Here is a 13,680-nt window from a genome sequence, read left to right as displayed (position 1 = left end):
AAACGCACAATAGCTTTGTGTAAGAAATGGAAAGAAATTTAAGTCATTATTCACTGAAAATGTTGCTTTGAAAAAGCCATGATAACCATTCACGTTCAATGAATAGAAAAAACAAGTTGGGACAGTCTGCTATAAATATCTTCTTGTATGTTCCACAGAAAAAAAAGGAATATCATTTGCTCACCAATAAATCCTCTGCAGTGAATGTGTGCCATCAGAATGAGAGTTCAAATAGCTGATAAAAACATCACAGTAATCCACAGGTAATGCACACAACTCCAGTCCATCAATTAACATCTTGTGAAGTGAAAATCTTCATGTTTATAAAAAAAAACAAATCCTTCAATGCATTTTAACGTTAAACTATTGTTTCTGGCCAAACAAACGAGTCCATAATCCATAATAATACTTCCTCAAGTGAAAAAATCTAATCCCTGTTGTCCTCACATCAAAAACCACCATCGTATTTGTTTTGGACTGTTTTTGCTTGTAAATTGTGCTTGATCTGTGGATATTTCTCTCACGATTCAGAAAAGAAAACTTTTCATTGGAGAAAGCAATATTATGGATAGAGGACTTGTTCGAGGTTAAAAACATTTTAATGCTTCGTAAGACTTTTAATTGATGGAATGGAGTCATGTGGATTATTGTGATGTTTTTATCAGCTGTTTGGACTTTCAATCTGATGGCACCCATTCACTGCAGAGAATCCACTGGTGAGCAAGTGATGTAATGCTAAACTTATCAGAATCTTTTCCAAAGAAACAAGCTCATCTACATCTTTGATGGTGTGAGAGAGTAAATGTTCGGCATATTTTCATTCCAAGGTGAACTATTCCTATAAGGCTAATGGAAGCAGAATTTATGGGTAGTATTTTATGGGTCTCTCCGTTACACCTCAAAGATGAAGCTACAATGTGGTTGAGTTGATTCCATGCTAGTTGGGGTCTCTAGCTTGATGTTACCGTGGCTCCTCTGTCATAAAGAATGGATCGACTGCAGTGCCTTTTTGGAGAGGATGAGATGTGGCATGTTGTCATTAGCGACATAAAAGCTTAGATTTATCACATCTGGTGTCTCTGATCTGGTGGATGCGTATGAGAGCAGCTCTCCATATGCTGTAGATTGTAACGCTGTAGAACACTGAAAATTATGATCCACAACCTAGAGGTAATGAGATGCCCAAGGTGCTGTTTATCTCTCCTACTCCCTGGATCGTAGCTTTCGATTTCCTCATGGTGACAGTATTGTTGTAAATTATAAGGATTGTGTGAATTAAATTGCCCGTATTTTTTTTTTTTGTTTGTTTGTTTGATTTACTTAGAATGTATATTGTGGCTGGGGTGAATGGGTTCGCATCTAATTATAGAGTATTAGGAGGTCAGCCAAGTGGTTGAATTGCTTATTGGCTCTTGGTCCAGGTGAAGATTATAAGGCAATTTACCTCTAGTTTCAAGATGTGTCCAGAGCTGTCTGACCTGTGACGAGATGGAGACAGCTGTCACTTGACTTCAGATAAGGTAGGCAGGACCACTAGAGACAAAATGTCTGACAATCACTGGACCATTTTGAGTTTAAGGGTCAGTATATTTACCCTGCTTGAGGTTACAGATTATAAGAACATCTTTTAAAAGTTTCGTCCTGTGTCAAAGAAGAAACCGATCAGATCAGATTCCATTAAAGGGACATCAGCACATCTGTATTTATAACATTGCTGAGATGTCTGAATCAGGAGAGAAATATGCACAGATCTATCACCGTTTACAAGTAAAAGCAGTTCTAAACTAATATATTGTTGGATTTTGATGTGAGAATAACATGGAATGTACTTTTTAATTTTATGAAGTTTCATTAAAGATTATGGAATTGTATTTTGGCCAGGAGCAATGGTCAAGATAAAGTTAAAGTTAACTTGACTGTGACTTAGTGATGGATTTGTTTCTTACAAATGTAGGTTTTAATGTCTTTTCATTTTAATTGACAAACTGGAGTTGTGTTGATTTGGATTATTGTGATGTTTTTATCAGCTGTTTGAACTTTCAATCTGAAGGCACCCATTCACTACAGGGGATTCACTGGTGAGCAAGTGATGTAATGCTAAATTTCCCTAAATCTGTTCTGATGAAAAAACAGACACAGCTGTATCTTGGCCTGAGGATGAATACATTTTCAGCATTTTTTTTTTTAACTGGATCTTTGTAGAATATTTTTTCTAGTAAACAGCTGCAGAGTCAAGACTGTGGTTGCTAGCAATGAATCGTAAAACTTGTCAGTCTTGTTTCTTTTTGTAAAGGTATAGCGCAATTACATTTCTTGGACATTCTTTGTCTGATACAATGTTTGAAACCCTAAAGAAATTTACATTAAAATTACCTATTCGAAAGGAAAATGCTTCCTGATGTATGCATGTAATTTACAGCTACAGGATATTTTCAGCACTGGACAGCACCTTCCCTCTAGCTTATCTTTCTGGGGATTTGTTTTTGTTGGCTGTTGTCTCATTTACATGCATGTCCACGTGATCCCTCTCTGTGAAGTGTTTACTGGAGCACTTCATTGATTCACTAGCCTTTGGTGCTCCAAATGTTCCTTCTCATGGGGTTTATTTGGCCGAATGAGCAGTCCGAAGCTAATGCGTCGTTAAAAATAAATGGTGAAAAATGATAAGGGAGCACGCTCTGGATCGCGAGATTAATGAGAACTCTCTCTTGGGCTACTGTTTACGTGAAGTCTGAATTAAACAACTCTTATACACACTTAAAAGGCAAATTTAAGTCATTTTACCACGACTGCCAGAGATTTCACTTAAGTAAACTGGTTATTCTTAAACATGAATGAAAGAGACTTTCAATCGGGCTCGCACAGAACGGCTTTCTGAGGTAAGGCACTTTTACCTCATGACAAATATAAATAACAGTAAAGTTTTATATTTGATTTATCCTTTTTTCTCTCCCTAATGCTGGTTTATATGATTGGTAAGCACTTTACTGTGAAACGTGCATGACAAAACAACGACAAACACTACACGTATATTGCCAAAAGTATTGGGTCACCCCCTTCTAATGAACAGGTTTGACTACTTTAGTAATTTCCATGAGTACAAATCTTAATGTTTAAGCATATAATGATATTCTAGGGAATTGCGTGCTTCTAATTTTATAGCAACAGTTTGGACAGGGCCCTTTTCTATTCTAACATGACAGTGTCTCTGTGTATAAGACAAGGTTCAAAAAGACATGATTGATTCAGTCAGTGTGGAAGAACTTGACTGGTCTGCATAAAGCAAAGTCCTAATCTCAGCTGAACACCTCTGGTGTGACTTTAAATGCAGACCTTGAGCCGAAAACTCATCACCAAACACCAATGACTTAATGGGTACAGCCATTTTAGACACTTTCAAAACTGTTGCAACAGAGATGGAAATACAGTTTTTAAATACGTGAATTGTGCTTCCATCTTTGTTGCCACAGTTTTGGAAGTGCCTTCTTCTGTTCTAAAGAAGGGGGTGTCCCAATACATTTATCCATATAGTGTATGTATAATCATTAGTGTTTGGAGATGAGTTTTCGGCTCAAGGTCTGCATTTAAAGTCACACCAGAGGTGTTCAGCTGAGATTAGGACTTTGCTTTCTGCTGACCAGTCAAGTTCTTCCACACTGACTGAATCAATCATTTATTTTTGAACCTTGCCGTATACACAGAGACACTGTCATGTTAGAATAGAAAAGGGTCCTGTCCAAACTGTTGCTATAAAATTAGAAGCACACAATTCCCTAGAATATCATTATATGCTTAAACATTAAGATTTGTACTCATGGAAATTACTTAAGTAGTCAAACCTGTTCATTAGAAGGGGGTGACCCAATACTTTTGGCAATATAGTGTATATTGTAGGCTATAGTTCCATACAGCCTATATGGTAATTATATTCTTAAAACGTCTCAATGGGACGTTCTTACAACGTCATAACATTTTAAAACGTGAAAATATTATGTCAAAAAACGACATCTGTCGTATTACGCACCTACGTTACCACCCTTTCTAAGGGTTTTACAACGTAGTTGCGGCGAAGTCTCGCAGAATACGTAATGAATACAGGCTACGTCAGAGATCTGTGGGGAGGCATCTTTCCAAACCAACACCTTTTTTCCACAACAATTCAGTGAACGGGACCAGGCTGTTATATCAGGTACGGATAGGATAGCATATTTAATTAGAATACCTTATTTTCCAAAAGCGGTTTTGTTGTCTGTGAAGTCAATAAAATGAAATCTTTCAAGTTTAGAAACATCCTCATTCTTCTCCTTTTTGAATTATTTTCAGGGCTGTCACAAGAGATGCTACCTGGCTGAAATAAATCCAACGACTACCGGATATTTCTAATCAGTTCTCTTGGAATTGCAAAACTGAATTCACGGATTGTGAATAATGAAGACGTCTGAGATTAGGTGGGGCGCTTTTAACGGAGCGACCGAGACTAACGGGACGCGCGCGGAGAAAGTTCAGCACGTGCTCCAGTCGTTCTCATCCGCTGTCGCGCTTCTGGTGCTGGGAATGGTCATTATAGGGATTATATTACTGTCACTGACCACCTACCACTTTCACAAAAGCAAGATGAAGAAGAGGAAGATGCTGAGGGCGCAGGAGGAATATGAGCGGGATAACTGTGGCTCCTCTATCCCGGTCAGAGTGAAGCCCGCGCTGAGCCGCTGCGTGATCGCTCGCCCCGCTCCACCGCAACATCCACCGACAAACACTGACGCTACACTCCGCGAGGGAGTCGTTTTGGACGGAGTTGCTGGCTCCTCATAACCAATGAAAACTGTGGCTTTTGTAAATATGTATTTTGAGCAGGCATCTATAATCTCTTTGTTCACATTGGGAGATGTGACTGGCCTTTCCAAAAATCATCATATGGTGGACTTTACAAATTATCTGAATAATGACTGTCCTTTAATTTTATTTAACAGCTGAGCTGAATGCGTTATAATAGGAAATCAATGAATGGTGAAACAACAGTGGGCCAGTGCTTGAAATGAATCTTGATTTGGGATTCTCTCTAGATGCTGTCCAAGGTGCTGATTGTTCTGTACTCCTTTAACCCGTTTAATCCCTCAAATTACATGTTGTACTTAGTTGGAATGGTTTCAAAGGAGTAGTTGAGGTGTTTTACACACCGTAACTGAATCTGCAGACATGTAAACTGTCACATGACCTCTGGTTAAATTCCATGCTTGATCATTATAGATTCAAAAATGCATGCTATTAATGTAGGATTTAAATCGTGCTTTTCATACGTGCAAACATATCGATGGTTACATATGTGCATTGTGGGAAACAAAAGAGCCCCTTTTGATAAGAATCCAATCAGGGTATGGTTACATTAATGAAACACAAAGTAATATTATATATATAAAATATAAATGTTGAAATTTTTCACAGTCTACACTTGAAAAAAAACAGTATGCATGCCATTAATTCCATTGGCCTATTCAAAATATTTGGGATTAAATGGGTTAACTTTGTCTAATCAGGAGGGGAATGATATAAAACTAGAGCTTTACTATTCTACTGTTAGAAGTTACTATTAGTATTTGACTATATATTTGTTTGCAATTGAAGATGAAACAATATTACAGAGCTTAGACAGGAGCTCAGTTAACTTTGTTTGTACTATGCCCTTTGATTTTGCCATATCCATAACAAAGCATTTAGCAGAACCATGTACTAATCATACCGTATTAAAGCACATTGATCTAAAAGATCATTGGTATGTTTCTTTCAGATTTATACCTCTGACTCTTTTATGTTATTAAAACACGTACTCTAATGACATTCATGTAAATAATAAAAAAGCCTATTTGACCACATCCAGCAGATTAATTGAACATTGTTGTATTTTGCCACATTTCTTATGGGATTTTATTTGTGCAAGGCTATTGTCTGCATTTCTGGAGTCTTCTGTATCAGTGAACACATGCTTGAACACTCATGAAAGCCTTTATTTTCCTCTGGCAAAATTTCAGCGAAATCCATGCCAATTTGCAAATCATTTTATAATCATTTTCATCTTGTTATTAGAAAGCATGCAAAAGCACAGTTGAAGACCATTTCAAGACTGTTCTTTTCTTATTAGCCTGGGTATTATCTTTAAATGAGATCACACTGCATCTCTGATTATGCGTTTATAAATGTATGAAACTGTACAACTTTCATCAGTAATCTCAGAATTACAGTTTTCTGTAATATACGTCTTATAATACTGGTGAAACAATGATTAAAAAGAGGCTGATTTTCCATCTCAGTTGACTATATCTCCAAAGGTATAAAAGCATGGAATCTCCTGGATGGTGTATCAGGGTCATGACAATAACTTTTCATGTCTTTTTGATCTGGATGCAGCTGAGAGCTGATTCTAGCATATTCAGCTGCCAACTATTGTAACTGTTTATTTTAAAGGGGGAAAAAAGTTGATTCCTGATACAGCTAAACTGATTGAGTAACAGTTAAAATATAGCCTGACCCAACATTACACTCTGGAAGCTGTTACAGCACGCTGCATACCTGTCAGCAATTTTGCAGCAACTCCAATTTATCTTTTGGGTTAAAAAAAAATAATTTCACCTGCCTCTCACTGTCACAGCCATCTTGATTTATGACAGGTTCATCTTACAGGCTTGTCAGCTCAGTAACATGAAATTCACGGTTTATCTCCCATGCGTGCTTGAATAAGACTAAACACGAATATGAAATGACTTTCAAAATGTCAATCATACGATGCGCTCTTGCATTAAAGGATGCCTTAAATTGATCAAAAGTGACAGTAAAGATATTTGTAATGTTGCACAGGAAATCAGGTTTCTTTGAAAGAATCCTGAAAAAAATGGATCATTTTCCGTAAAAATATTAAGCAGCACAACACTGCTGATAATAATAATAATGAGAATATACAATAATAAAAAATTACTTTCAAAATGTCAATCATACGATAACACCATTTAACCACACAAACAAGGATGCATTAAAATGATCAATACATTTCAAATTACATTTATAATGTTACAAAAATGTTCATGCATGTTATGTAAGAATTATTTCTTAATGTTCAAAACGTACAGTTTTTTTAAATATTTAAAATACAGTTTATTTGGCCTACATCAGAGACAACATTAATGGAACATTCCATTTAATCATTTTGGAAAAATTATGAAAATGTTCTCTAAACCATCTGAATCACCACTTAACAAACTTGAAATAAAAAATCCAACAAATGTTTCAGAGAAGCATTCCATAAACAATGTATTAATGATGTTGTTGTGCTATTCTTTTTAGAATGTTTAAAAACTAGATCAACTTGAATGAACAGTCTATTCATGTTAATTGAAGAATGTTTAAAGAATCCTGAAAAAAATTAATCAGATTCTAGCTTAAAAATATTAAGCAGCAAAACAGTTTTGAACACTGATAATAATAATAATAATAATAAGACTATACATAAAATAAAATGAGTTTCAATCATATTATAGTTTCTTTAAATGTGCACAGAGTTGCTGCAGGGTTTATATTTCTCTCAGTACCACATACCAAGGCTGTTAAATTACCTCAGACATGTTGGAGATAAATCAGTGCCTTTAGGGGGGACGCTTGCCTGTGTGTCCACTGGGACTTTCACTGACAACAGCAAACCTTTCTGGGCGGCTCTTCAAGGAGCTGGGTATTTAAAGAACAAAGTGTGATCGAGACATCCTGACTGAGCACCAGTACTCCTCTGCAAAGACCTGGACCCCAGCTCTGAGTGCAGATATGACAGAGTCAAGCTTGCGTATCAGTGGGGGAGCCGTCAGATTTGGAGCCACCTATGGAGGCAATCGTCTGTTCTCTGGAGCCAGGGGCAGTGGAGGCGGTAGCTCGGCTCTGTCTCGTTCGCTCGGCTTGGTAAGAGGGGGTGGAGCAGGAGCCGGTCTCGGCATGGGAGGAGGTTTGGGTGGAGGTTTTGGAGCTGGTGCGGGAGCTGGACTGGGTCTCGGCGGAGGTGCTTTCGCTCTCGGTGGAGGCCTCGGTTTGGGTGCAGGCGGAGCCAGAGCAGCGGGGATCAGGGTTGGGTTGGCTCCACTGAGAGCCCATCTAGGGGGCAGAGTCTTTAAAATCGGAGGCTATGGTTTTAACCCATCCTTCATCAGCTCTACCACTACGGTGGACACAGGTGCCAGTCCAATGCCAAGCATCGACCCAACACTCCCATCACTGGACATGGTGCAGGTCACACGCTTGAGAGAGAAGGAGGAGCTGCAGGCCCTCAATGATAAATTTGCATCTTTCATAGATAAGGTGGGTAAAAGTTGGGTTTATTTACAAGAACTTTTACAAATATCAAGCAATGTCAGATTAATTTATGGTCAGTAATTAGAAAAGACTTTTACAAATAGGTTCTAATGACTATATCTTTGTTGTTTCACAGGCCAGGTCTCTGGAGCAGCACAACGCAGTACTAAAAGCCAAAATTTCCATGTTTACTAACCCAGAGCAGGGTGGACCTGCTAGCACTTCCATCCTTCTGACCTCTGCCATCGGAACGTATAAATCCCAGATCGACAGCCTCACTGCTACTAAAGAGGCCATCATTGCTGAGATTGAGCACTATAAAGGCATTACTGAGGATGTTCAGGCCAGGTGAGTCCACAGAATCTGAAGAAACGCACTTTCAAAAAAAAAATTAAAAATTATATTAATAAAAATTATGCTCTACCATTCTAAAGTTACGGATCAGTAAGATTTTTTAAAAGTAATTAGGACTTTATTCAGAGAGAATGCATCATGAAGAAGACATTCATAATGTTGCAAAGGAAAGAATCCTGAAAAAATTGTATCATATTTTCCAAAAACATATTAAGCAGCTGTTTTCAAAACTGATAATAATATTTTTTCTCGAGCACCTAATCAGCATATTAGAATGATTTTTGAAGGATCATGTGACACTGAAGACTGAAGTAATGTAACCCCAAACTTTTGAAAGCTAGTTCAAAATATCGCATCAAAGAAACTTCATAGATTACCTGACATTAAATCTAATTTTAGAAGCACCTTTATCTTACAATAAATTTTTTCATTACATTTGAGAACACATTTGTAATTATATTCCACTCAACTGCTGCTCAACGATATTAGTTCTGCCTTCTTATTGGCACTTTGTGGTTTGATTTTAATACTCTACATGAATAGTGTTCATCTGTATTGCCAAAGTAATTGTGCAAATGAGTATGTAAAGGCATTTAAACTTTCTCAAATTAGTCTTTATATCTTTGACCACCTGCTTAGGTGAATGTCACAGGTAAAATATGCCCTTTGGGTAAGAAGGGACCAGACAAGAGGACAATTACTGATGTACCTGCACATTCTCTCCTTCTTTATTGTCTCAGGTATGATGAGGAAACTACTCAAACCAAAACTCTGGAGTTTGATTGGACTGCGCTTAAAGAGGTACGAAACATGCATCATCAGGATGGTACTTTAAGGCTTACAAAACAATGACTCATACGAATTCTCCTCCATTAGGAAGTGGATAATCTCTACCTTTCCATCTTTGAGTTGCAAACCAGCATCGGTGGATTGGAGGATCAGATTGTTCTGTCCAAACAGGTGTATGACGCTGTGAGTCTGCAGGATACCTCTGTGCCTTCATTTATTTCAACATGCCTTCGTTTATTTCAGATTTTCTAAACGTTTAATGGATTATTAATTTCCCAATGGCCTAAGCTTGTGTTTGTCTGTCTGCATGTGTTTTAGAAAGTGAAAGAGGTGAGGAACATTGTGACTGGTGGTGTGAGGTCAGCAGTGTCTATCTCAGTGGATAACGCAGCCCAGGCACAGGATCTGACGTCAGCGCTGACTGAAGTCAAAGCTCACTATGAAATCCTGGCTCAACGCAGCAAACAGGACGCCCTCCTCTCAGTTCAGGACAGTGTAAGAACCTTTAGGACCCTCAGGACCTTTGCTCTTTAATAAGATAACTGTGCTAATTCCCATTTAGAATATTAGGGACTGTAACATTTTGAAATAAGGTTGCCTATAATATTACTTTTTTAAATATTTTTTTTATTACACACATATATATATATATATAATATCACATAACATTAGTTAATAATATAAACTATTTTTTTAATTATGTATTTATTTCATGTAATATAATTATATATTCTTTTATTTCTTTAATTATAAAGAATTTCTTTAATTGCTTTCATTTATTTATATAATTATAATTATATATATAATTTAAATTATATCATATATCACATGTGAATTGTATGTAGTATATAAATGTCTTTATAATGTGGTTCTAAATAAATCATTAACATAAAAAACTTATTAGAAATATATATAATATTTAAATATATTTGTATTGTGGTTAAAAATTATTTATTTATTAACTGAGATATTAATAAATTAAAATAATTTAATATAATATAATTTTATTTAATTATTCTAATTTAAGTTTATTTATTAACATATATATTTAGATTGTGTTTTATAAAATGCAATTATAATATTACAGATATATTACAAAAAAACTATTATTTATATAAATTAAGATTAATGCAGAGAAAATGTACTCAATCTTCCTTTATCTAGTGCAGTTTTAACATATTGAACCTAGTTGTAATGTGATACCAAATACTAATATGCACATTATATAAAACTTTCCTAATGAATAACATAAGTGCCACTTCACAGTAAAACTCAGTTCATATTTTACAAACTGCCTCCGCCAAGTGGCGAGTACTTGTATTGCAGGTCTAGTGGCATGCTTTGTGCAAAGCTAAGGTCAACCCACGACCTCTTTTCTCTTTTTTGGCTATATAGCTGTCCATGATGTCTGTATCCTCTCAGCCCACGTCTCAAACACTCACCTCAGCCAAAGAAGAGCTCAGAGTTTACAAACTACAGATTGACTCTGTGCACAGAGAGATCGAGAGGCTCAAATCTCTGGTAAGCACTTACTATGCTGTCACAATGGGTTAAAACCCCCTAGATTAAAGTTCTTGTGAATAACCGAGGTCCTTTCCATTGACAGAACTTGCAGTTGGAGTCTCAGGTGGAGGAGGCAGAAGTTCACTCCAACTCCCACACGGAAACATACCAGGATCAGGTTCTTATTCTTAAGTCCCAACTTGATGATCTCAGAAAGGTAAATATATAAATCAGTGAAGACTAAATGATAAACACTAATAAACGCTAAATACATATTACTGAATAAAACAATGAAATAATCTAGTTTGTCACTCAGACTCTAAGACTCTTTTTTTCTTCAGCAAATTGCTCATTATGGTCAAGAATATCAGGAGCTTCTCGCAAGCAAGATGTCACTGGATGTTGAAATCACAGCCTATAAGAAACTCCTGGACAGTGAAGAGAACAGGTGAGGTTGTTTAACATGAGTGGATGAGATTTTGTTCACTCAACAATCACTGTATCTGTCTGGTGGACCAGGTTGAAATCTGGAGGTGGTGTTACCGTGCACATGTCTAAGACTGTGGTCGGAGGAGGAGCAGCGGCTGGAGGAGGAGGTCTAGGCCTGGGTGCAGGAGGTGCAGGCTTTGGTGGAGGTGCCTCAGGCCTGGGAGGAGGTCTTGGAGGTGGATTTGGGCTGGGCGGAGGCCTAGGAGGTGGTCTTGGGGGTCTAGGACTGGGACTCGGTGGAGGACTGGGCTTTGGAGGAGGTGCAGGAAGCTCCTTCGGTGCAGGGAGCAGTTACATGTCCTCCAGCCTGAGTAGCAGTGCCTGTAAGTATTCACAAATGTTTTCATACAAACTGTTCGCTCCAATCAGAGGCCAAAAACTGGGATTTAAAATCTAATTTAAAGCTGTAAATGAAATGAAAGTTCATGAAGATTATGAACATTTTGAAACAAAGAATAGAAGATGAGTGAGAAATATTTATGATTCTGTTTTAGTGTCAGTCACTAATCAAATAATAATAACATAAAATAAATAAAAAATAATATGTATGGTTAATAAATTCTATTATATAATATTATATTATAAATAAACAAATCTGACATTGATTAATAAAACAATACACTCTTTGGATCTTTCTAACATCATGTATTGGGTATCAGGTTTGACCCAAACATGTCAAACTAAGACACTTGGAATATATAAACTTTTCACTTTATATTTTCCCTCATTTTTTCTGCTGATAATACAGTATAAATGACAATGAAAATAGAAAAGCAATTTTACTAGTGCTTTCAGACTTTAAAAGTCCCACTAATATGCTGTTCATCACTGAATCACAACTCAAATGGTAAAAATGACGTTCAAGAAGGAATATTTTGCAGTGAAATGTCACGTTCGCTTGTAGTCACACTTTCCATTGTTTTCACTCAAGTGTCATCCACTATTTACTGAAGATTCACAGCCTCCACTCTTCAAGCCACAACAGAATGCTGAGCTTCCACATATGGGGCAGCGAGGAAGCTTCATGAAGAACACCTCCCATAAGTTTTGACATTATGACTGCACCATCACGAACATTTAAAATAAAATGATAAAAGATCAATTCCCCATCTGTGGGGTGATGTTCGATGAGTCTCCAAATGCTGTACTAATTTAACACCAGATCAAAATGTCTGTATTTCCATGCATCACTTCCTGCTACAATAATAATACAAAAATTCCATTCTGGTTATTACTGAGGAAAAACACAGTGGTCTTCAATCTTTCCATGTAATAACGTTAATAACATGTCAGTTCTAATAATAATGAATAAAATTCACATCATTTAATAATAATGATAAAGTGTGTCCATAAAAATGTTTTATATGCGACCATACATCACAAAACCAGACATAAGGGTACATTTTTTGAAATTCAGATGTATACATCATCTGAAAGCTGAATAATTAAGCTTTCCATTTATGTATGGCTTATTAGGATAGGACAATATTTAGCTGAGAAAAGTATATCTCAAAATCTCGAATGTGAGGGTGCAAAAAAAAAAAAATATTGAGAAAATCGCCTTTAAAGTTGTCCAAATGAAGTACTTAGCTATGCATATTACTAATCAAAAGTTAAGTTTATATATATTTACGGTAATAGATTTACTAAATATCTTCATGGAATGTGATCTTAATATCCTAATGACTTTTGGCATAAAACAAAACTTTATAATTTTGACCCATACAATGTATTGTTGGCTATTGCTACAAATATACTAGTGTGATTTATGAGGTCACATATATGCAAGCTATAATATTTACATATTATTTAAAAAAAAGTCGGTAACATTTTACAAAAAAGTTCCATTAGTTAATGTGAATTAATGCATTAACTAACATTAAGTAACCATGTGCAATGCATTTGTTACAGTATTTATTAAGTTTTTTTAACATTAACATTAGTTAATAAAAACTTTGACTGTTCATTGTTAGTACAGGTTAGCTCAGGTCCATCAAATAATAAAAGCAGATACAACTTTTAATTTTAATAATAGATTAGTACATTTTGAATTTAACATTACCTTAGATTAATTCATGTTTTAGAAAACTTTTTTATTGTCAGTTCTGTTAACTAATGTAATTAAATAATGTTAATAAATGGAAATGTATTGTGAAATGTTATTAAAATATTTATAAATATAAATTAATTAATGTTTTCTACATATTGTTAAATAAATATACT

General features: G+C 36.0%; 1 protein-coding gene across 1 annotated transcript; it reads left to right on the top strand.

Annotated features, from left to right (window-relative positions):
• Positions 1-7,803: 7,803 nt before the first annotated feature.
• LOC306855958 (thread biopolymer filament subunit alpha-like) lies at positions 7,804-12,508 on the top strand (the record flags this gene model as incomplete). The annotated part of the gene is made up of 10 exons (XM_079394930.1): positions 7,804-8,328; positions 8,459-8,670; positions 9,417-9,477; positions 9,553-9,648; positions 9,784-9,960; positions 10,861-10,986; positions 11,072-11,185; positions 11,310-11,416; positions 11,488-11,780; positions 12,411-12,508. 10 exons carry the CDS (start codon positions 7,804-7,806, stop codon positions 12,506-12,508), a joined length of 1,809 nt encoding a protein of 602 aa, XP_079251056.1.
• Positions 12,509-13,680: the final 1,172 nt, after the last annotated feature.

Source organism: Barbus barbus (genome assembly GCF_936440315.1).
Source record: "Barbus barbus genome assembly, chromosome: 36".
NCBI classification, from domain to species: domain Eukaryota; kingdom Metazoa; phylum Chordata; class Actinopteri; order Cypriniformes; family Cyprinidae; genus Barbus; species Barbus barbus.
The sequence above is the reverse complement of the archived record's forward strand: the minus strand, read 5'-3'. Positions and strand labels throughout refer to the sequence as shown.